This window comes from Aedes albopictus, chromosome 3 (assembly GCF_035046485.1).
Source record: "Aedes albopictus strain Foshan chromosome 3, AalbF5, whole genome shotgun sequence".
NCBI classification, from domain to species: Eukaryota; Metazoa; Arthropoda; class Insecta; order Diptera; family Culicidae; genus Aedes; species Aedes albopictus.
In genome coordinates, this window is record NC_085138.1 from 338,200,367 (window position 1) to 338,222,733 (window position 22,367).

General features: G+C 40.3%; 1 protein-coding gene across 2 annotated transcripts; it reads left to right on the plus strand.

Moving 5' to 3' along the window:
* Nucleotides 1–3,167: 3,167 nt before the first annotated feature.
* LOC109412776 (pyruvate dehydrogenase E1 component subunit alpha type II, mitochondrial) lies at nt 3,168–22,329 on the plus strand. 2 transcript variants are annotated; one of them, XM_019686387.3, is made up of 3 exons: nt 3,168–3,368; nt 3,967–4,032; nt 20,815–22,329. In XM_019686387.3, the coding sequence occupies exons 1-3, from the start codon at nt 3,315–3,317 to the stop codon at nt 21,892–21,894; spliced, it is 1,200 nt and encodes a 399-aa protein (XP_019541932.3). In that variant the 5' UTR covers nt 3,168–3,314; the 3' UTR covers nt 21,895–22,329. The 2 variants fall into 2 exon arrangements, with proteins under 2 accessions (XP_019541932.3, XP_029721054.2); XM_029865194.2 differs by lacking the exon at nt 3,168–3,368 and adding an exon at nt 3,434–3,839.
* Nucleotides 22,330–22,367: the final 38 nt, after the last annotated feature.

A 22,367-nucleotide genomic window follows, 5' to 3' on the forward strand; every position in this document is an offset into this window, starting at 1 on the left:
TGGATGTTTTCAAGTTTTCAAATTACTATTTAGCTAAAACTAGTATTACAAATATTGCTTTGGACAAGTAAAGTTTTTCGAAATCGTGATTAGATTTAAAAAAAGTATCAATCCCTTCGATATTTAGAATCAAAATCTGTAAAGCCAAACTTCTGAATATATTCTGAACAAGAAACGAGTTCCAGCAAAGTTTGCTAAAAAACTTAAAATGAAATAGTGTTTGTATGACACTTGGACACTTTGGATCGAAAACGAGTTAATGGATATTGATAATTTTTTTTACTGTAACATTCATGCAGTGTTCCGACATATTAGTTTAAAAAAATGTCTGAATAATAATCTGAATATACATACCTTTTGTATGAGATTCTTATATGAAAGGACATGTCAAAAAAAATCAGTGGGCAGTATACAATGTTTGCATGCTACCTGTCATTGAAAACATTTGAGAAGAGGAAAGCAATTCAATTAATTCATCAGCAAAGGTAATATTTAGCTTGACAGTCAGTATTAAAAATATTTTGGGATTTGGGAAAATACTTGGGTCAAAATAATATTTCTTTTTAGGTACAACCATAAGTAACGGCCAAGTAATTTACCAAAATGCCGAGCAGAGATGGATGACCAAATGGATGACTGTACTACTAATTCTGATGTGAGACTGAAGCGAGACGTTCATCAACTGAGGAGACTATAAGCGAAAACAACGTGGAGTGACCTTGCTGCGGATCTAGAGAAAAAACGAGATGTGGTACCTTGTGGTATGCACATAATAAATTATTGTATTACTCTATTACGTTTAGCGTGTATGTTTACATTGAGTATCTGTCATATGTGGAGATGTTGTTATTGTTGTCTGGAGTGTGAATCATTGTATGTAATATTGAAGTATCGGTAATAAAGTGTATACAAATAATGAATACAGTTGTTGAATAATCATTACAGAGAAAGATTCTCACAGACGGGATTCTCATGCAGCATCATCGTCTAAATCCACCACGTCAACGACCGCCAGTCAACGAGAGGCTCGACTGCAATTGGAAATGCAGCGCTTGGCTAAAGGCACTATATGCAAAGACACGAAATGGAATTTCAAAATTGCTGTCAATGTCATTCCAATCGAACAGGAGACCTGTCAAATGAGCTAAATGCATTGCTCGACAGCATCATCATCATGATGCAACAATCATCAGATTTCGTGTCTTCAGCTTATACAGTGTGTTGATCTAACGAGCCTGGATAAAACAAACAATCGATTTTTTGTCACTCCCATTAGTTCTAATCGAACAGGAAATCTGTCAAAACGACAAGAATTCGCCACTTTGGTATTCTCGAGACACTTTTAGTTGGACCTGCTCGAAGTTACTGCATAATTCTCATTCCTATTTGGCAACAAATGGGCACAATGATTATTTTCAATCGCTCTTTGTCGAGCGGCGTTTTTCCTCGTTTATGGAAAGTGGCGTCTATAACTCCTATTCACAAGTCTGGTAACCTGAACATGGCGCAGAACTATCGCGGAATTTCCATACTCAGCACTTTTTCAAAGGTTCTTGAGTGTTTCGTGCATGAGGCGTTATACAGAACTGTTCGTCCTGCTATTCCCGAGGTTCAGCATGGATTTGTTAAAGGCAGATCTACGACAACCAACCTGATGTCCTTCGTGACAAGTGTTAAGATGAAGATGCAGAAGAATCGTCAGGTCGACGCTATTTACGTTGACTTTGCAAAAGCTTTTGACAAGGTGCCGCATTTGTTAACAGTTGCAAAGCTTCGAAAAATGGGACTTCCGGAGTGGATAACTATATGGCTGCATTCGTATTTGACTGATCGCTTGGCATTTGTAAAGGTTCACGGATGTGAATCGGATCGTTTTGATATACCGTCTGGTGTTCCCCAAGGTAGCCACCTCGGACCGCTGCTATTTGTGCTGTTTATCGCTGACCTGAGCCCGCTGATTCAGTCGCAAAAATTGTTTTACGCCGATGACTTGAAAATCTACAGAGCGATACTTACTCGTATGGATTGCTGCATTTTGCAACGTGATTTGGACAACATAACGAAGTGGTGTCGTGCTAATGGGATGGAAGTTAATGCCGGTAAATGTAAATCAATGTCGTTCACGCGATCTCGAACACTGATGCACCAATGTTACTTGATCGATTCTCATGAACTAGATTGTGTAACCACCATGAAAGATCTGGGAATCATCGTCGACAGTAAACTCAAATTTAACGAGCACATTTCTACTACAACGGCAAAGGCTTTCTCTCTACTTGGCTTTTTGCGACGAACTACAAAATCCTTCCATGATGTCTATGCCATGAAGGCAGTCTACTGTGCAGTGGTTCGTAGTGTATTAGAATACGCTGTTCAAGTTTGGGCTCCGTATAGCCAAGTTCAATGTAGTCGAGTTGAGCGCGTCCAACGATCATTCGTGCGATATGCCTTACGGCGCCTGCCGTGGAATGACGCGGTAAGGTTACCCCCATACGAAAACCGGTGTATGCTGATGCAGTTGGAGACACTAGCATCGAGAAGGATAATGCTGCAGAGACTGTTCTGCTTTGATCTGCTGGCAGGAAACATCGACTGTGGAGAGCTGCTTTTTCAATTGAATATTCATGCCCCAACTCGCCGTCTTCGGAATCATGCTCTCTTCTACCTACCAACGCATCGAACGCTTTATGGACATTTCAACCCGTTGCATTTCTGCTGTAGGCTTTTTAACGAAGTCAGCGACAATTTTGATTTTAATATTACGAAGACAACGTTTAAAAATAGGACAAGGAATTAGATAAGTATCAGTCTGTACAACTAGCTAGGTTGAAGATGGTGAATCAATAAATAAATAAATACAACGAAATCCGTTTGCATCAACTACGGGATAATTCAACCCAGATCGTTCAACATGACTAATAAGTTAAATTCAAACATTTTTCTTGCTTGAAAATGCAAACATCTTTTCATCTACCTAATTTAAACGAGCAAAAGCAGCGTCCGCCGTGAGGCGTATTGCACTTAGCGGACCACGTGCGTACTACTTCCGGTGCTGCCCGCCAGACTGCGCACCATCAATGTTCGAATTTCGGACCTGTGAGAGCTTGCGAGAGCGGAGAGAACCACTTTGACGTTTCGCCTCCCCCGCAAATTCGCAAAACAACCGCAGTGACAGAAGAGAATCGTCTATCGTGACGTCGCCCATCATCGTCGTCTCTTGCAGAATATCCATCAGACAGTGTCGTCCAAGTGCGCGGACCACAGAAAATTATCGTCCTTCAATCTGTTTGTTTATCCGTATTATCTGTCCGAAGATGCTTTCAAACGTGGTAAAATCCATCACCCAGCGCGCCCTCGCTGGAAATGTGGTAAGTTCCATCAGTTCTGACCATCGAAAAGGTCGCTTCTCCCTTAATCTCAGGTGTTTGCATTATTTTCCGGCGACGTTTCTCCCATCTCCGCGCGATTATGACGATCTGACTGACCGATTATGAATATTTTCGCTTCCAATAAAAAGTCGACCGTCGTTGTCGTCGTCTAGGCGAATGGACAAGCGCGTAAAGTGATTGCATAACAAAGTTAAGCACCGAAAACAGTGGATTTTCGAGGGGGTCGAATTGCCCTTGGTTATTGCCAGTAGCGCCAGCCGCTATCTCGAACCTATCAAATCGACCAAGGTCAAACGAATTGAAGGGATTTTTTTTTGGTTTTGGACACTTCGGAGGATGGGACTCTCCAAGTGGGTTAAGACGCTTTTTCGCGTCGGAACGGAAGCCGGTTCCAAAGTGAAACCGGTGGCACAAGCTGTGGCTGCCGTGGAAAACGTTACTTCAGACAAGGTGTTCTAAATATTTTGTTGTTTTATTTTTAGAATTCATTTCGCTTTTAGGTTTTATTTCTGCTTTCATTCCATTTACTCAGATCGGAGCTTATCAATATGTCTGTTTGTTTGTTTTTCCTTTGCAGAAAATTCTTGCGGCACAGCCACAGCAGCAATGCGGATATGCGACGGAGGCTTCGTTTGAAACCAGAGTGAGTGTTTTGGAAATCTTTTGGTTGTACATATTTTATTTATTTTCAGTCAACTATTGTCGTGTCTCTAATGATAAACTAGATATCTCAGTTTTTGAAATACTGGTAAAATTGCTGTAATAGTTACAAACAATTCATTTTTAGGATTTTTGTTTATTAATCAGTGAAATTGTGGCTTAGTAAATCCACATCTTGCTTACGAAGATGCGAAGAGATGAACTACAGGTTGTCAGTCATGGTGTGGTCCGAGCAATCTTCACATGTGCATTGGATTTAATAATTATACACTGAAGTTTTTTTTACGACGGTAATGGTACCGCGTAATTTCAAAAAACGTCGTAAAAAACCGCGTTTTTTTCAAAAACCGGTACCGCGTAAAAAAACTTCAGTGTAACTCGGTAGCTGCGCTGGAACTTCTAGTGAAACCAAACTCTTCTTTACCCGTGAAACAGAACTAGCTGAATAACAATTTCTTAAGCTCAAGTTTGCTTAAGAGTGGTTTATTCCACTCTAGTACAGCAAAAATGTTAGTTGGGTAGAAGTTGAAATTACTATTGCATCATCCTGAGACTACATTGATCCAGCAAAGACGTACTTTGACATCGAATATAGCGAATATAGCGGTATGAACACGCTCCTTTCTAACATCTATTGACTGGATAACATTAATCAGCGAGGCGAATATGCGCCTGCTACGTTTTCAAACATCGTTTCGTTCGTCATAGAGCATTTCATTCCTAACTCGACGTCTACAATAGATAGAAATCTGGAGCTCGATTTAAATAGGTCGTATGTGCTTTTGTCGATATGAAATTCGATCAGTTTATTTTAGTTATTGTAGCAATATGGAAGATATTTTTGAGACTTTTAATGATGAAACGGAAAGTTTATTTTGTGAGGATTCTGCTGTATGTATCAACTTTGTTCAATTTCAACGGTTTTCGCTACAATAAGTGAATCCAACTGATCGAATTTTTAATCGACAAAAGCACATACGACCTATTCAAATCGAGCTCCAGAAATATCCTACCATTGTTCCTAGGTGTTCCAACGTCCGGATGGAAAAGGAGGGTACTTGTACATGTATTGGCTGAAATTCACACTCTTGATTTGAAATAAGCTTTTTGCAATTTCTCATCGTAATAGGCTGTTCTACCTCACGCAAATCTGACAGGAACAGGCCTACTTTCCCACACCAAATTAACAGTGCTGTAATGGTTCATTACAGCACTGATTTGCGTTGCGTAATGAACCATTACAGCACTATTTCCAGTTTTGGTCAACTTTTTCATGCTTTCTGGACGCAGTTTTGAAAAATTGTGACAACTGCACAGTTTAACCTATTATGATCAGATTTTCCTAAGCATTGGCTATGAACATCAGTGTGCAGTTTGATGAAAAAGTTTTGTTGAAAACTATCCTTAAGGGTAATTTATGAAATTACAAAAAACGTTGTACGCAACTCGGTGCAGAACTCGATTTTTCCAGCACTCGTCGTAATTATCCAACTCGGCAAGCCTCGTTGGATAATTGTACGACTCGTGCTGTAAAAATCGTCATTCTGCACCTTGTTGCGTAAACTACTATTACTGTTAAAACACTGTCAGAACAACATCACAACTGAATGCTTGGGAATCATTGTACATACACAGATCCAAAAAAGAGTGTAAAATTCTGTGATATGTGATGCACATAATTGGAGTATGCGATGTCCCAGAAGTTCACATGAAATATCATGTAAATGTCATGGAAACTTCCATTATGTGTCATATAATTCAGAATAACCCAGAATGTTTACCTGACATATAACACAAATCTACATGACATATCCTTTAAACCATTACAAAACTAATCCTCATTATTTTTATCTGTTTAGCAACTGTCGACTACCCATTGATTGTATCGTTTTGTTAGGCCGGAACGAATCTCATTTTCTTCTTTTGTCACTTTGCCCGTTGAATCGTAAAGGGGGGAGGGGGGATGATAAATTATAAATGTATTTTATGAAACAATACCCAAACAATTAGGCAAAACCGTCAAACTCATCGGATTTGTTAAGAAATGTTCTCAACGATTCTAATTTCAATTTTCTCGACGACTCAGTAATTTCTGAAAGAATCCCTACTGCAATCTCCGTTGAAATCGCTAGAGGTATCCCTGGAGGAATTCTTGGAGCATTTCCTTAAAAATCATTGAAGGAATTCCTATTGCAATCTTGGAATAAATTGTGTTAGAAAATTAGATGAAAATTATGACAAATCCTGATAAAATACTGGGGAAATATCTGGATCAGTTCCAGAAGGAATGACAGCTGGAAGAGATTGTAAATTCCAGCAATAATTCCAAGAGAATTTACAACAAGAATTTAAAAACGAATTTTCTAAGCATTTCCAAGAGATTTTCGTATAGGAATACCAAGAGGTAACCCTGGAAAATCAATAGAGGATGAAATAGATGAAAACTGAAGGCATATTTTAAGAAATTTCTAAAAGGGTCCCTGTAGGAATCCTAAGAGAAATTCTTGAAAAAATCCCTATGAAAGTCGCTAGATTTATTCATCAGTAGGTCGGAAAGTCTAGCAGAAATACCAGTAAGAATTTCTGGAGGAACCTCAGCAGGAGTTCCTGAAAGAATCGCTGGGGATATCATAGTAAGAATGCATGAACAATTCTAAGAGAAATATCTGAAAGGGTTCTTATAGAAATTTTCAGGAAAAGGAGGAATGACTGGATTTTTTTAGAGGGAAACATCTAAATGGATCAATATAGAATCCCCGGTAGAATTTCTGGAAGAATTTTTGGCGGAATCCTTGAAAAAACACCAGCAAAAATACCTACAAGAAACGAAGCAAAGATTCTTGAAAGAATCGCAGCAAGAATTTCTGGACGAATCCCACCTCGAATTCCGTAATGGATAAATCCCTGGGTCTCCAATTAGCCTAGCGGTTAAGGCTACGGATCTCCAATCTGGAGACAGCGGGTTCGATTCCCGTTCCAGTCGGGAAAATTTTCCGGACTTCCTGGGCATAGTGTATCATTGTACTTGCCTCACAATATCCAACTTCATGCAATGACAGGCAAAGATAGCCCTTCAATTAATAACTGTGGAAGTGCTCGAAGAACACTAAGTTGAAGAGAGACAGGCGAAGTTCCAGTGGGGACGTAGAGCCATAAAGAAGAAGAAGAATAAATTCCTGAAAGAATTCTGGCAGTAATTCCTGAAGCAATCCAAGCAGAAAATCTACAACTTAATGTCATAATAAATTACTGGAGAAGAATAATCTTTAGGCTTATACAGACGATGTGATAAGCGCACGTGAAATCAGCAAAACCATGCTGAGAATGGTTGGTTCGATTCCCAGTTGGCTCAGAAACTTTTTTTAACCCTGTAATGGATACCTAGGGTCCATTGAACCGCAGAGCCACTTTGAAGTGGTCGCAAAAAAGTTTGGATTGACATATCGGCCCCATTTTTACAGTATGTACCTTCAAACTACACCGCGATTACTTATTTGTGCTAAAATATCATTGTTTTCTATGTCAAAGTTGAACCGAGCGATTTTGTATCCCTGGGGTTCATTGGACCCCACGGCATGAATGGTTGTATCTTTTGATCATGACATCCTAGAATAATGCTGTCTTCAACAACATTGTTTGACAGACAATCTTATCACAGAGAACAGACGTCTATCTTTGCGTTCTGCCTTGTGTAAAACTTTGTAACGGTCATATCAGAGTATGTGGTTATGCTCCTGTTGCGTGGCGCTAGCGTCCCATCACTTACATTGTTGTGTTTCCAGAGCTCGCCATTTTTAGCCGTTTGGCGCTCGTATCGCTTTGTGGGCTAGTGTATTTTAACGATGAACACTGCCATCGTGGGGTCAAATCGACTTTAAATGTGGGGCAGTCTCCGTTGGTGGCGCTGAGGTGCACTTAAATCCTTTACACACGATTACGACGTATTTTTGTTCGAGCTTAAATGTCTGTTCTCTGTGATCTTATGCTAAATAAATTGAATCGAAATTAGCTCAGTAGGTGGTGCTAGTGTGTATTCAAATTTCGGATTAAAAGTTATATGTAGCCTAAATATCTTGATATTCTGAATGTATACAATATTTGTGTCTTCAGCAAAAGTGTTTAATACATCATGCTCTATTTGGTAATGAAAATTAGTCTGATGTTTTTCTGCAAGCTGGTGCTAATTGCTAAACAAGGTGAAAATTTTCTACCGCGATTCCTCTAGTTATCTGTTCAGCACTACGCCACCGGGACAGAACTTACGCGAGTGAAAATCAAAGCATGGCCCTTCCAGTGTGTCGGAAGTGGCCCAGTGCACGATCCAGCGCAAGTGTATCGAGTCGAGTGCGTTCACGGTGAGCGCGTTGCGGTGGAAAGAAGCAGCATTTTGTGTGGAAGAAGATCGGTGGAAGTGATTCATTGGACAACCATACCGGATACTTTGCCGCAATCTATCTGCTGCAGTCAACTCCAAGAATTTGCGTCGGAAGAACAAGCCAATGGGAACATTTGCTGTTGGATAAGCGTAACAAAGAATTATCGTCATTTTCTCCTAATTTGGTAAGCTCGTTTCATGCTTTTCTTCTTGAATATATTATCCGTGGAGTTGAAAACCGTGATTTTTCATACACAAAAATCGATTTTGCGGTGCCTTTTGTCTGGAGGAAAATCAACATCGATTAAAATGTTTTATAATGAGTTTCATTTCGATCATTTTCCTTTTAAATTATTTAGCATTCTAATTTTCGTAGGATACTTTTTAAGTCAAGTAGTTGCAGGAGACTTATCTTGGTGATCCCGTCCCAATTGAACAAGGCGTTGTTCTTCTTTGTGTATATTTCAAAATACCCACACTAAATTAATTTCATAACAATCCAGTCCCATAACTTAATCATACCCGACCTTTCCCGTACCAAAATCCCTTCTCCTTTCTATTTACGAGAGCGTCGGTGAGTCGCTGGCATCTCGATAAATAGATATCACCCCTTTCCTATTATCCCTTCCAATCCACATAACGTGTTTCTTATCGTTTCAGAGAGCGATCAATGGCGCTTAAGCCTAGGCTTGTTAGCCAGGACACATGGTCCAAATGCCTGTGCCCCAACCCGGAAGCAAAAAGGCCCATGGAGTGACACAATTTCTTAGCTACGTCACTCCCAACGTTGGTGTTAAAAATCACTTACACTCACATCAACACATCTACATGATCAACTCAAATACACTTTCACAATCTGAATCTTGCCGCATCACTCGCTTATAGTGAATCCTCAATCAACCCATTCCAAAAATCCAACTCCTTGACACCTATGGGGGCGCCGGTGAGTCGCTGGCCTTTCATAAAGTAGGTGTCATATCATCACATCCTTTCCTTTCCTCGTAACGGAGAAGATGGGCGTGGCCGGCAATGGAAGTTTTCATGTCTTTTTTACTTCAACCTCTGATTGGATAGCTGTTTCTTCCTAAATAGCATTCCATAAGCAATTAGAATAGGAGTATTAAAGTTTTAACATGACAACTTTCAGTATGCAATCTACGAATTACTCCGTTACAACGCAACGCAACGCAACGCAAACGCAAGCTGGTGCTAATTGCTAAAAAATACATCTCAGCATCCTAGAGCAAAAAACGTCCTCAAAAAGATAAACTTCTTTTGAGGTGAATATGAGGTGAATGCAATATTGCTTTTTTCACTGAAAATTTTCGATGCTTCGTTGAATTTCATGACGTTTTCTTCCAGCGATGGCTTCCGCGATACAGCAAACCGCTAAGTTCCACACTAACACAGAAAGAAATCTGTCAATATTTACTTATTACGCGTGCATTTTCGACGAAATGCTCTATTTGCATGAAAGCAATCCACTCCCACAACTAACGGATAAAACTAGGGATAAAATAAATAAAACTCACCACGACATTTGAAGAAACCTGGAGGAGTTTCTTCTAAAATTCTTTCAGCAGTTCATTCTGGAATTCCTCAAGGAGTTTCTTTTAGGATTACCATTTTTGAGAATTTCTCCCTTTTTAATTCCTCCAGCACTTCCTTCTGGGATTTCTCCAAGCATTTCCATTGGGATTCCATTTGAGATTTCCTCCTTATTGTATTCCTTCAGGGGTTCCTTCAGAGATCCCTCCAAGAACTTTCTCCGGAGTTCCTGCTTCGATTCCACTAAAAGTTCCTTCTGGGATTTTTCCAGGAGTTTTTTTTTCTAAGGTTTTTCTAAAAGTTTATCCATGGTTTCCTTCGGGAGTTCTTTCAAGGTTTTCTTCTCCTCTGTTTCATCAGCAGATTCTTAAGACATCTCCTCAGGGATTTCAAACGGATTATTTTTTTAAATTCCATCAGAAATTCTTTCTGGGTTACCTGAATAAGTCCCTTTCGGGATTCCTCCAGGAATTCCTTCTTGGCTTCCTTCAGGAATTCACTCAGATATTCATTCCGAGATCTCTGTAGGAAACCCCTCCGGGATTTTTTCAACTACCCTCCAGGAGTTGCTTCTGGGATTCCTCCAGGAGTTCTTTTTCGGATTCCTTCAGGAATTCCTTCCTGGATTCTTCTGGGATTCCTCGAGGATTTATTTATCCAGGATTTTTTCCCAGGACTTCTCCATGAACTTTTTCCGGCATCCCTCCATTCACTCCTTTTGGAATTCCTTCAGGATTTTCTTTCTAAGGTTTCACCAGGAGTTCTATCTGGATATCTTCCGGGATTCTCCAAAAGTTATTTTCGGGATTCCTTCAGAAATTTCTTCCAGGATTCCTTCAATAATTTCGACCGTGATTGCTTTAGAAATTCAACCGAGAGTTTGTTCTGAGACTTTACAAATACTTCCTTCTGAAATTCTTCCATGAGTTTATTCAAGATTCCTTTAAAAATTCCATCTAGAATTGCTCCAGGAACTCCTAACGGGATTTTTTTGGAATTTCTGTATGATTTACTTTCAAGATTCCTCCAGGAGTTTCTTCTGAAATTCTTCTGGAAGTTCCTTGAGGGATTCCTTTTGAGATTCCTCCAAATCGCGTTCAATAATCCATATCATTATGACCAGTCGTAAAGCTTTCCGATTCAGAACATAGTAACTGGAACATGTTCCCCCAAAATGGCTTAGTTTGGCCAGCTATGAACTAGGGGACGGTAGGATGGTCAAGCTCAAGCAAAACGAATGCAAGTTCCACGGCTGGGTAAACAACCAACTAGCAAATTTTCAATTAAAATGTTTATCGTAAAATCAATGAAAGCATGTAATTATTCCCAACTGGAGTGATACATCTATTAAGTCAGAGTTGTTAGTGTTGAGGTTAGTCTTTAGGCTGGTGCGTTTGAAAATTAGTCGAATCACTATTTCTGCTTTATGTTATTTCAGCCTTTTGATGCATTCAGCCTTCTGTAATTTCAGCCTTTTGTGTTTCAGCCTTTTGTTATTTCAGCCTTTCGTAATTCAGCCTTTTGTACGTAATACCTGCTAGAGGAGCTCCTTAAGAAATTTATGGAGGAATTCTTAAATGAAGTTTTGTAGAAACTATATAGGGTATCGCGCTACTTGGGCGGTGGTTTTCTTCGTCTGTTATTTTCGTCTGTTTTCCACTGTAACTCGGTCAATTTTGAACCGATTGACTTGAAATTTTGTACACGGGTAGATACTATACCTATCTCCCCGCATTCCAAGAATTGTGTCAATTGGTTCAAGATTGACTGAGTTATAGTGGAAAACAGACGAATATAGAAGCCACCGCCCAAGTAGCGCGATTCCCTAAGGCACTCCGGGAATAATGTCATAATGCCAAAAACTTTTTCCTTAGCAGCGTGCAGTACCCTATAGCAAGCAGCAAACTATTGTTCGTTGAAAGCATTTGAGCGAAATTGATTTTCATACACATTATTCCTTCATTCTTAATTATTCTTTATGCAGGACTTCAAACCCATTTTCTGAGATACAGTTGTTGCGTACAATAGCTGCTCGTCTTATGAAATGAAGCCGGCATTTATTTCCATTATTTGTTACACAGCGTAACAAAAATTAACTTTTTGTCTGTCTCAAGAGCAAACTCATGTGTCTCCGAAGGATTTTGGGCCGCTGAATCCGAATTCGGGCTCAGATTTGCTCAAACACGTCACAATTTTGAGCTATACCTCAATTTATAGGGCAAAATATGCGATTCGGATTCAGCGGCCAAAAATCCTTCGGAAACACATAAGTTTGCTCTTGAAACAAAAAAATGTTGCGCTGTGTTATTAACATTAATGTGATGAAAAAAAAACAGAACATGCAATATGTATATTTTTTTCTTTACTGGATAATGATACTTAAAGCAAGTGAAAATTTAATAAAGCTTAATAGAAAGCTACGTAGCATATCATGAACCCCTACCCCCCTATCATCACACTTCGTCACAAAATCACAAACACCACCCTCTCCCCCAAAAAGCTACGTCATTTATGGACGATCCCTGAGACAAAAAAAAGCCTATCCCAAACATTTTGGCCACCTCCTGTAGATCCGTTGAGGTGAATCCGTTGTATCTAAAGGAACCGTCAAAATCTGTACCCAAACCCTCGATGAAAACTTACATTTTCATTGTATGATCAACATAAAATGACCCTTTGGAAACACTTTGCGGAAGGCATTTAGATTGGCGATAACTTGATACTTGTGGATGAAGTTGATTCTTGATTCTATGGACATGTATGTATGTATGTAAAGGTAACCACTTATTGTTGCAGGGCACAGCCGTTAGACAATAGACTGTCCTCTCTACATGTGTGGATCCAGCTGAACTGCAGATTTTATTCAATCATCAATGTAGAAAATGATTATGACCTCAAGCCTGCTGTTCATCCAGCCATCACACCATATAGAAGGATGTCTCAATAAGTGGGAAAGGACTCTACCTTGCTCCGCAATATGTTGAAGATAAGAAGTTGGCAATTCCACTCTTCCCTTCCATATTACTTCACTCAGGCATCCTGTTAAATATATTTATTTATGGAATATGTTTCTATGATAACATTTAAAGTAGAAGAGACTTACCATTATCTTGACGTTCATAAAAATATAAGACAATCTTACCTTTTGTGACATTTATTGATTTTACTTAGTATTTATGCTTTCAAAATTGTATTATTACCTCCCAATACATTAATCCGATTGAAACCGACGGTGGTGTACTTCAAACCTGGTTTCAGAGAGCCGCTACCCCTCTCACTAAGTTTCATTCCTTCTTTTCCTTTTCCAATGCTTGTATGTTTTGTCATTACTATCCTCATCTGATTCCCCATCCGAAATTTCACTATCCTCTTTTTTATAGATCTCATCTAACTTACTTTTCAGTTTTTCCCTATCCTTCGAAAGTTCTTCAAAGCTGTCCCTATTCATGTTTTCATATTTAAGAAAATCCTGTTCTAATGATTTTAGCCATGTCTGAGAGGGCCGTCCCTCTTTCTTTTTCCTATGATTTAGTTTAAAAGCTAACTTGAGAGGGTGGTTCCTTTCTCTACGCATCACGTGGCCAAAATAGCTTATTCTTCCTACTCTAATTCTTCTGTTTATAGTTTTTCCGTCTAATAACTTTCTCGCGTTGAATTTCAGGTTCTTTGGTTTTCTGCAATATTGGTAAATGTTTCTAAGAATTAACTTTTCATAATTAGCTATTGACACCCTACTTTTCTTTGTTAATACCGATACTTTTGTTCCATACAATAACGATGGTCCTATTACTGTTTTGTACATCAATTTACCCAGCTCCCAACTTGGTTTGAATGACTTACAAAATTCTGTTATAATTCTAGAAGATTTAACTGTGTTCAGACATCTTTGCTTACAAGTTAATTTTCTGTTAAGAGTGGCTGTCAGACAAATTCCCAAATAAGTTATGCTATCACTAACCTTAAAAATTTTATTATTTAATACAATCTCTTTTGGGTGTTGTGCTTTATCGTTGGGATACCTGATCAAAACCTGACTTTTTTCGCAATTGATTTCTAGTCCTACTTTTTCCAGCTGAAGTTCTATCTGCTCTAGGATTTTTTCTAATTCCGCTTGCGATCTAGCTATTATGAGAATGTCATCTGCGAATACTAAAATCAATGGTAGGATCAGTAGGTGTACATCCATCAACTTTAGTTCTGGGATTTCTTCGGCTACCTTTTTCATGACATCTTGTATTAAGTAATTGAAGAGTAGTGGGGAGAGTGGGCATCCTTGTTTTATTCCTCTTCCTCTTTTAACCTCGCCTGAATATTGATTCTCCCACAAGATTCTTGTAACTTCATCTTTAACACAACTCAAAACTCTATCAACTAACCTCGATGGCACTCCTAACTTAATTAGTATCTCTCCTATGGACTGTATTTTGACATTATCAAATGCTTTGCTAATATCTAACGCTAGAATGTATAAATCCTTTCCAGAGTTCCAATGTTCTTCCATCATTCGCCTAGCTACGAATATATGATCGTCAGTAGACCTATTTGCGGTAAACGCAGCTTGATGCAAACCGGGTGGCCCTGCATACGTATTCAATTGCTTGACTAACCATTTTGCATATATTTTGTAAGCTACATTGCATAATGAAATTCTCCTGAAATGTTCTGCTTCTGAGGCTCCTGACTTCTTCGGTATCGGGATTTGGGTTGATTTTTTCCATTCTTTTGGCATTTCATTTTGTATGTATACTGTCTGAATTATTTCTACTAGCTTCCCTACTGTATCCTCATCAGCTGACTTCAAATACTCGCTAACCACTCTATCCGATCCTGGAGACTTTCCGTTACATGTTGAAAACAAAATGCTCTCTATTTCCTCTTTTGTAGGAGGGTTCGGCAACGGTGTAAAATCTTGTTCAGTGCAATACTTAACCTCGGGGCCTTCACACGATTTTAGAATATTATCCCATACCCGGTTACTAATCAGAGCTTTTTTATGTTTCTTTTGCCTCACAAAACCCTTCAAATATTTGTATGTTTTCCTGATCCTTACCCCTGCATCAAAATCATTTAGATTCTTAAAAAAGTTAGTTATCTCTTTTTCTTGGTGTTCTTTGACTGCTTTTTGATATTCTTGTCTACAGTTACCTACCCTATATCTATAGTTTATCATGTCCGGATGCTTCTTTGCTACCCTTAATGCTGTTCTCAGCTTATCTAAAGCTTGTCTTCTCCGTGGCGTGTTGGGAACTGTTGTTGTTTTTAGTGTTTTATGAGCCGCTATTCTAATTCTGCTCGCTAGTTCTTCATAACATTTATCTACTGAATCTGTTTGAACATTTGTCTTTGTTGGAATCGACTTTAATGTTTCCTTGAACATTTTTTTCTTTTCTGGAATTTTAAGAAGGTCGATGTTAAGTTTTGTGGGCTCTTTACTTCCTTTCACGATTCTGGATACTTTGCCGAAAACTAATCCTACCGCAATCATTTTGTGATCTGTTTTTAAATCTGTCCAAAAGCCCTTGACGTACCTGACTTTGAAGTTTGTGAATTGTGCAACCAATATGTGGTCAATTTGGCTAGATTTATCCCTTGATGTCCATGTAATTTCTACATTTTTTCCAATCTTAGTTAATACATTCTTAAGTTTTGAAAGGTGTAAGAAACATTTGAAGAGCTCTCCATTTTCGTTGCACAATTCGTGACCCAAGTTGGAACCTATCCATACTCTATCATCTGGTTGAAGGTCTTCAGAGCCTAGCTGTGCATTGAAATCCCCTAGTACAATCAATGATTTACGATCCCTTTCTCTCGACACTATTTCATTGACATTATTGAGAAATGTTTTCTGATTACTATTCGGAGCGTGAACGTTTATTATTATCAAGTTAGACCCGTTGATTCTTAGTTTAACCCACATGATGCCTTTCATACGTTCCCTAACTTGTAACACCCTGATTCCTTGATTTTTCATTACAACAATTGCCAATCCTCTTGTTTTGTTTACGTGATTTTCCATGACTTTCCATTCATAATTACTAGTGTATATGTCATCTCCTATTGTGTTAACTTCCTGTAGGGCAGCAACCACTACTTCGTTAGCCATCAGAATTTCATCAATCTCATCCCTTTTTTGTTTATTTCTGCAACCTTTGACGTTCCAACTAACTAGTTTCAATACCTTCTTCACATGTTCTTTTGATTCTGACTTATTTTCCTTACTACTTACATTAACAATCGTTTGTGGACTACTTGAATCTTTCTTTTTGTATACAGACTGTGTCGTGTGATTTTGCCCTTGATTGTGATCTGAATGCTGCGATTCTGTTGGTTTTACAGTGCTCCTAATGGGTTCTGTTCTGGCCGCTACTTCGCTATCCTTTGTTGTAACTGTTGTAATTGCAATTCTGATATCATCATCCCAGCCTTCATCAACTTTTTCTGTTTCTTTTGCTCTTGATCCCATACTCTCCCCACAACCATCGTAATTCCACACGTTGTTATCCTTTTCTACTTCCCTCTTGTTCCCTGCATTATTGATTGTTTCCTTTCCCGCTACTGCCTGGATATCGATGATGCTATCATAGTGAGACCCTGTATAGAAAATTTTCAAAGCTGGTTCGTTGTTTATTCGGATACCTATTCTTGTCCTTAAGCCTTCTTTCCTGTAAACTTCAATCTGTTTTTTAAAGAATTCAGCAAAAATTAAGATTGTTTCTTCTCCCAGCCAAAAGGACTTTTCCCTAATCCTTTCAATCGCTCTTTCAAAGGAACCTGCCTCTTCAATATGTTCGAATAAGTAATCCTCAAACCTCTCTCTATTGTGCTCAATGTAACTAGCGATATTGTTCCTTAGCTTAAGAATATTATAGTCCGACATGTAGTATTTATCATGAGTTCTACCTAGTTGGTCTAATAGGGATCTGAGCAAACAACTACCATCTCCATCTATTTGTTTGATAACTGCTTTTCGACCGTTTCCCACAAGCTCCACATTATAAATCACCTCCTCTGCCTTCGTATCAAAAAAGTCTATCGCTGGATCAATACTCATTCCTGCACTCCATGTTTGAATTTGCCTGCAGTTTTTGACTGTATGGTACCAGATTGATGTTCCCTGTATCTCAGCTACTAGCATAATTGGTAAAAGTTTCTTCTTTCGTTCGGTAACCCCTAAAACGACTTCCTCTCCACTCATCAAGAACACTATTATTTCCCTGTTAAGATGTACTGCCAACTTACTTACTAATCTCCACGTTTCATGTAATGCTTTCTTATTCCAACTGATGTTTGGCTCTAATTCATCGATCCTTGCTCCATTTTCTTCAAAAAACTGATCAATCCATTCCATCATCTCTTCCACCTCCCTCACTTCTAATCTGCCAGTTTCCATCTGCTGAAAAACGTTCCTCACTAATGCACTATGAAGTTTACCATCGTCCATAATTGTATTCTCAATCTCGAAAATCCAGTTACTTATTCCCGTATACCACTTTTCATCCCTCCTTATTGATAAACCTTTTTCCAGATCTGTATTATTGTTGCTTATTTGTGTCACTATCCTGTTGAGCCCATTTAATCCTTGGTCCGAATCTTGATTTGTTTCAAATCTGTCGATATTTCCTATCTGTCCGTCTGTTTTTACGTTAAACTCCAGTATTCCAAAAAAGCGATTTGTCTTCCCTTCCTCGATAACTTTTACTTCTTTTGCTGCCTGAAATATTCTCACCTCACATTCGAGAACCTTTGAAATCGCTAGCAAAATGCAATTATCTGCTGTTGCTGAAATATCACTTACTAGTCCATGAACGCTATAGAGTTGTGTGAACCATTCTAAATCATCTTCCCCTACATCAATTATGGAGTAAATACAATCTTGCAGTTCGTCTACATCCCTCAAATTAAAACTGATACCCCCCACTTTCCAAGCAATCTGATTTAAAATTATTCTACTCAGTCTATTTTGTCCGTTTGAATCCTGATCGTTTCGCAATATTTTCTGTTTAGCCTCTCTCAAAACCTCAAGGAACCACCCTCGTTTCGTTTCATCTAAAAACCTCGTCATCGTCAGTACCAAAAATCGCAATGTCCTTCAGTGAAACTTAGTAAGAAGAATAACGACTCACCGAATCCAAACTCGTCGGCACCACCACCATATAACGCAATCGCTTTCCCGCCAGCGCAGCGATTCGGCTTCCTCTGCACACGCACACACACCAGAGCGAGTACCAATCGCTTGCAATGCGGCTTCTCTCCCGTTGTGCCACACCGTACTCTTTCTTCTCCTTTCCGCTTTTAACCGCTACCACGGCTACCACACTTGTCACTTCCCCAGCGAAACTTGCTTCTGTGGAATTCACCACGGCGACCCACTCTCTTTTCTCTTCTCTCGGCCACGCCGTCGTCGACGCGCGGGCGCGCCTTGCTATTTTCACCACCGTAATACGCTGCTCGATGTTACCCACACACTGCTCTTCTCCGTAGATTTTTCTGGAGCCCCCGCTCCTCACGATTCGCTAACAGTGGTACTTTTCCAGCTTCGTCTACTTCTCACTTTTCCCTTCCCCACCGTAGTACGACCACTTCGGCCCGCGGTCAGGCGCCGCGCCGCCGTCGTCGTCGACACCGTCTTCTTCACCAGCACTTTTTGCACTTCTCCCCTCCCCGGCACCGATCCGTTACCAGCCTTTGGCCACCCTCTTCTTCTTTTCTACAATTTCGCTCCGATAACGCTCACCAGCCGAAACACTTCCGTAATATTTTTCGACCCGATTCGCCAAAAAAGCATAGATTCACCGATGACACTGTACTCCCTCACTTTCCCGCCAAAAAACAATTCCCTGGCCAGGCGTCTCCGCCTTCGTCGACGCCGTCTTCTTCACCGGCACTTTTCGCACTTCTCCCTTCCCTTTCGAAACTTTTTACTCCGATGACGCCCACCAGCCGAAACTTTTCAGCCGTATTTCCGACCAAATTGGCCCGAAAAGCTGCAAATCCACCGATGAAACTGCACTCCGTCACCCCGCCGCTAGGCAGAACCACCAACAACAGCTCTAGAATCACTCCAGAACAGGAGCGTACAATTTCGTTTCAATGATACACTTTCATGCAACATTTGAATGATTCTTGATTCTATGGACATCGCCTTAAACTTAAAAATATAAACGATTATTTCGGAATGCTGGCTTTCTCAGTTTTGGGTAAATCAAAACGGCTAGTTTTGCTAGCGTTTGAAGGGCAGATAGTGTGGCTTGTGAGCAATTAGTCTGTGAGAAATCTGTGGTTTACCTTTCCAACGTAACATCGTTTTTTGTTCCTTTCCTTGCTCCCGCTCCATGAACATGATTGTGATACATAGTTTGAGTGTGACCGACAATTAGTATAAGCGACCCTGCTTCAGCATAACTACCGTAGCTTGAAGTGAGCCTGTACCGAGTAGCTAGCAGGCTTACATTTTGGCAGTTACAGCTTCTACGACCTGAAACTTATACGAATCGGACAAGGGAAAGAAAATGGCTGGGATGAAGCTCCAAGAGGACGACACCAAAATACTGGAGTTGCTTAATGACTCTACCTACAAGGTACTTCCCAATGACCCAACAAGTAGACTACAAAAAGCAACTGAAAACATAGCCAAACGACTCTACGTCCTGAAACTTAGACGAATCGAACAAGGGAAAGAGAATAGTTCCTTCGCGGAGTTCTTCCGAGGTACCATCTCGGATTTCTTCAGTGGCTCTTTTTGTGATTCCTTTAGGAATTCGTTTTGAATTCCTCAAGGAGTTCCTCTTGTGGTTTCTCAACGAATTCCTTCTTGAATTACTCTTCTTGAGGATTTCTTCTAGGATTCCTACAGAAGTTCATTTACCAGTTTCTCCCACCCACAGTTTCTTCTACGAGTCATCCAGTATTTTTTTCGGTAATTGCTTCAGAGATTTTTTCGAGAATTCTGTCATCCACGAAATCCTTCTAAGATTCATCCAAAAGCTCCTTCTAGGATCCTTCCTATAGTTATTTTTCTGGATTTCTATAGTCATAACTTCCGCGATAGGAATTCTTTCTAGGTTACCCCTGGATGTCGCTTGGAAATCTTTCCGAGATGCCTTCTAAAACTTCTTTCAAGATTTCACCATCAACTTCATCCACCAATTCTCCAGAACCTTCTTCTAGAATTTCTCGAGCAGTTACTTTAGGGTTCCTCTCATGATTTCTTCTAGATTTCGTCCAAGCTTTTCTCCGCAGATTACCCGGGGTACATTCAGAAATTCCTTCCAAGATTCTTTTAGTAGTATTTCGATTGGTGAGCGTTTCTTCCGTATTTCTTTTGGGGATACTTGCTAGGATTGTTTTTCTGGAATTCCGTCTGGATTTGACCAGGAATTCCATCAAAGATTCGATCTGGGACTCATCCAGGATATCAACATATCAATCTGGTATGCCTTCAGGAGTTTTTTGCAGATTATTCTTAATTCTCCCAAACATTCCTAATGGAAATCCTCCAAGAGTTAAACCCAATTCCTTTAGGAGTTTTTTTTTTGTTTTCCATTCTTGTTTGATTTTCTTGATCAATGTGCAGTGCAGTCTTCGTTTTTTTAACCTTCCAGGCGTTATTTGAAGTGCTGCTTTTGCCTTTTTGCATACTAAGCCTAAACTAGATAAAAAAGAACTTTTGAAACTTGTACGTTATGATCATTGCTGATCCACAAGAATCGAAAAATGAGAATAATTATAAATTGCTGATTATTGTAGAACTTCACTTTGTAACATAGCAGCATGCCTCAACGTGTTTCCAATTGGCTAGAAGCAGTAACTTAATCCAAACCTTTTCTTCTCTAATCCATTTAGGCCTTCAAGCTGCACAACTTGGACCAGGGTCCGGCAACTAGCGTTAGCGTCACCAAGGATGAAGCCCTCAAGTACTACAGCCAGATGTACGCAATCCGCCGGATGGAAACGGCCGCCGGAAATCTGTACAAGGAGAAAATCATTCGCGGATTCTGTCATCTGTACTCCGGACAGGAAGCATGCGCCGTGGGTATGCGTGCTGCGATGCGCCCGGAAGATTCCTGCATCACGGCCTATCGTTGCCACGGGTGGACTTATCTGATGGGGGTTTCGATTCAGGGAGTGCTGGCTGAACTAACCGGTCGTCAGAGCGGATGTGCTCGCGGTAAGGGAGGCAGTATGCACATGTACTCGCATAACTTCTACGGTGGAAACGGAATCGTGGGGGCTCAGGTTCCTTTGGGAGTGGGAATTGCCTTTGCTGCCAAGTATAAGGGAACGAATGGGGTTTGTATTGCGGCCTACGGTGATGGCGCGGCCAATCAGGGACAGTTGTTCGAGGTCTACAATATGGCCAAGCTGTGGAACACCCCGGTCATTTTCGTGTGCGAGAACAATGGTTACGGCATGGGAACCAGCGCGGAACGTGCCTCGGCCAACGTCAACTACTACACCCGAGGAGATACCGTGCCCGGAATCTGGGTCGACGGTATGGACGTGTTGGCCGTTCGCGAAGCAACCAGGTTCGCCATTGATCACTGCAACAGCGGTAAGGGACCGATCCTGCTGGAAACGGCTACCTACCGGTACTCGGGTCATTCTATGTCCGATCCTGGAACCAGCTACCGTTCCCGTGATGAGATCGCCGAGGTTCGCCAAACGCGTGATCCCATCACGTCCCTGCGGGAGAAGATCTTGACCAATGAGTTGGCCACCACCGAAGAGCTGAAGGAAATCGAGTCGAAGATCCGCGGAGAAGTGGACTCCGCTACGAAGGCGGCCAAGGCCGATCGGGAAATTCCGGTAGATGAACTGTGCACGGATATCTACGCCAACCCGGACAATACCGGAGTGATCAGAAGCGTTATGCCGGCGGCTGAACTTACCCACAAGCGCCTCGGAAAGGCAGTTAACATGTGAAGTGCGCAGGCAATTCGTTAAGAGATGCGTCTCATTGTATTCCCGCAAACTGCCACCAGCATCAGTACTGTTGTGCAAAAATGATATTGTACTACTACCTACTAGGAGAAAGTATGGATGCGTACTATGCACCTTAAATCTCTTAAGCGATCATATTTTAGGTTTGATTTTAATTTAGCTCCAAGCGAACACGATCATCCATCCAGATATTTGGTAGTATGAACAAAGACACAACGATTTCGACTTCGAAGAATTTCGACCAATATCAAACATTCTGTTTATTACAAGCAACACCACACAACACGGGTTTCCAGGCATTTAAGGTTTCTGTTTCTGTTTCATGTGTTCCTTACTTTTACACCCGACCCTTGAACGAAGGGACTATTCGAATTCTGAAGTGAATGTAAACATTAACGAATATAGTAAACTACAAAAGCATGGTTTTATTAGAACACTCACAGTCCCTCTCGTCA

What these genes read in the sequence shown, in the direction of transcription:
- LOC109412776 (XM_029865194.2), top strand. Translation starts at nt 3,726, where the DNA reads ATGGGACTCTCCAAGTGGGTTAAGACGCTTTTTCGCGTCGGAACGGAA. An exon ending in AAAACGTTACTTCAGACAAG is followed by an intron (nt 3,840 to 3,966) that starts GTGTTCTAAATA and finishes TTTCCTTTGCAG; the next exon opens with AAAATTCTTGCGGCACAGCC. An exon ending in AGGCTTCGTTTGAAACCAGA is followed by an intron (nt 4,033 to 20,814) that starts GTGAGTGTTTTG and finishes TAATCCATTTAG; the next exon opens with GCCTTCAAGCTGCACAACTT.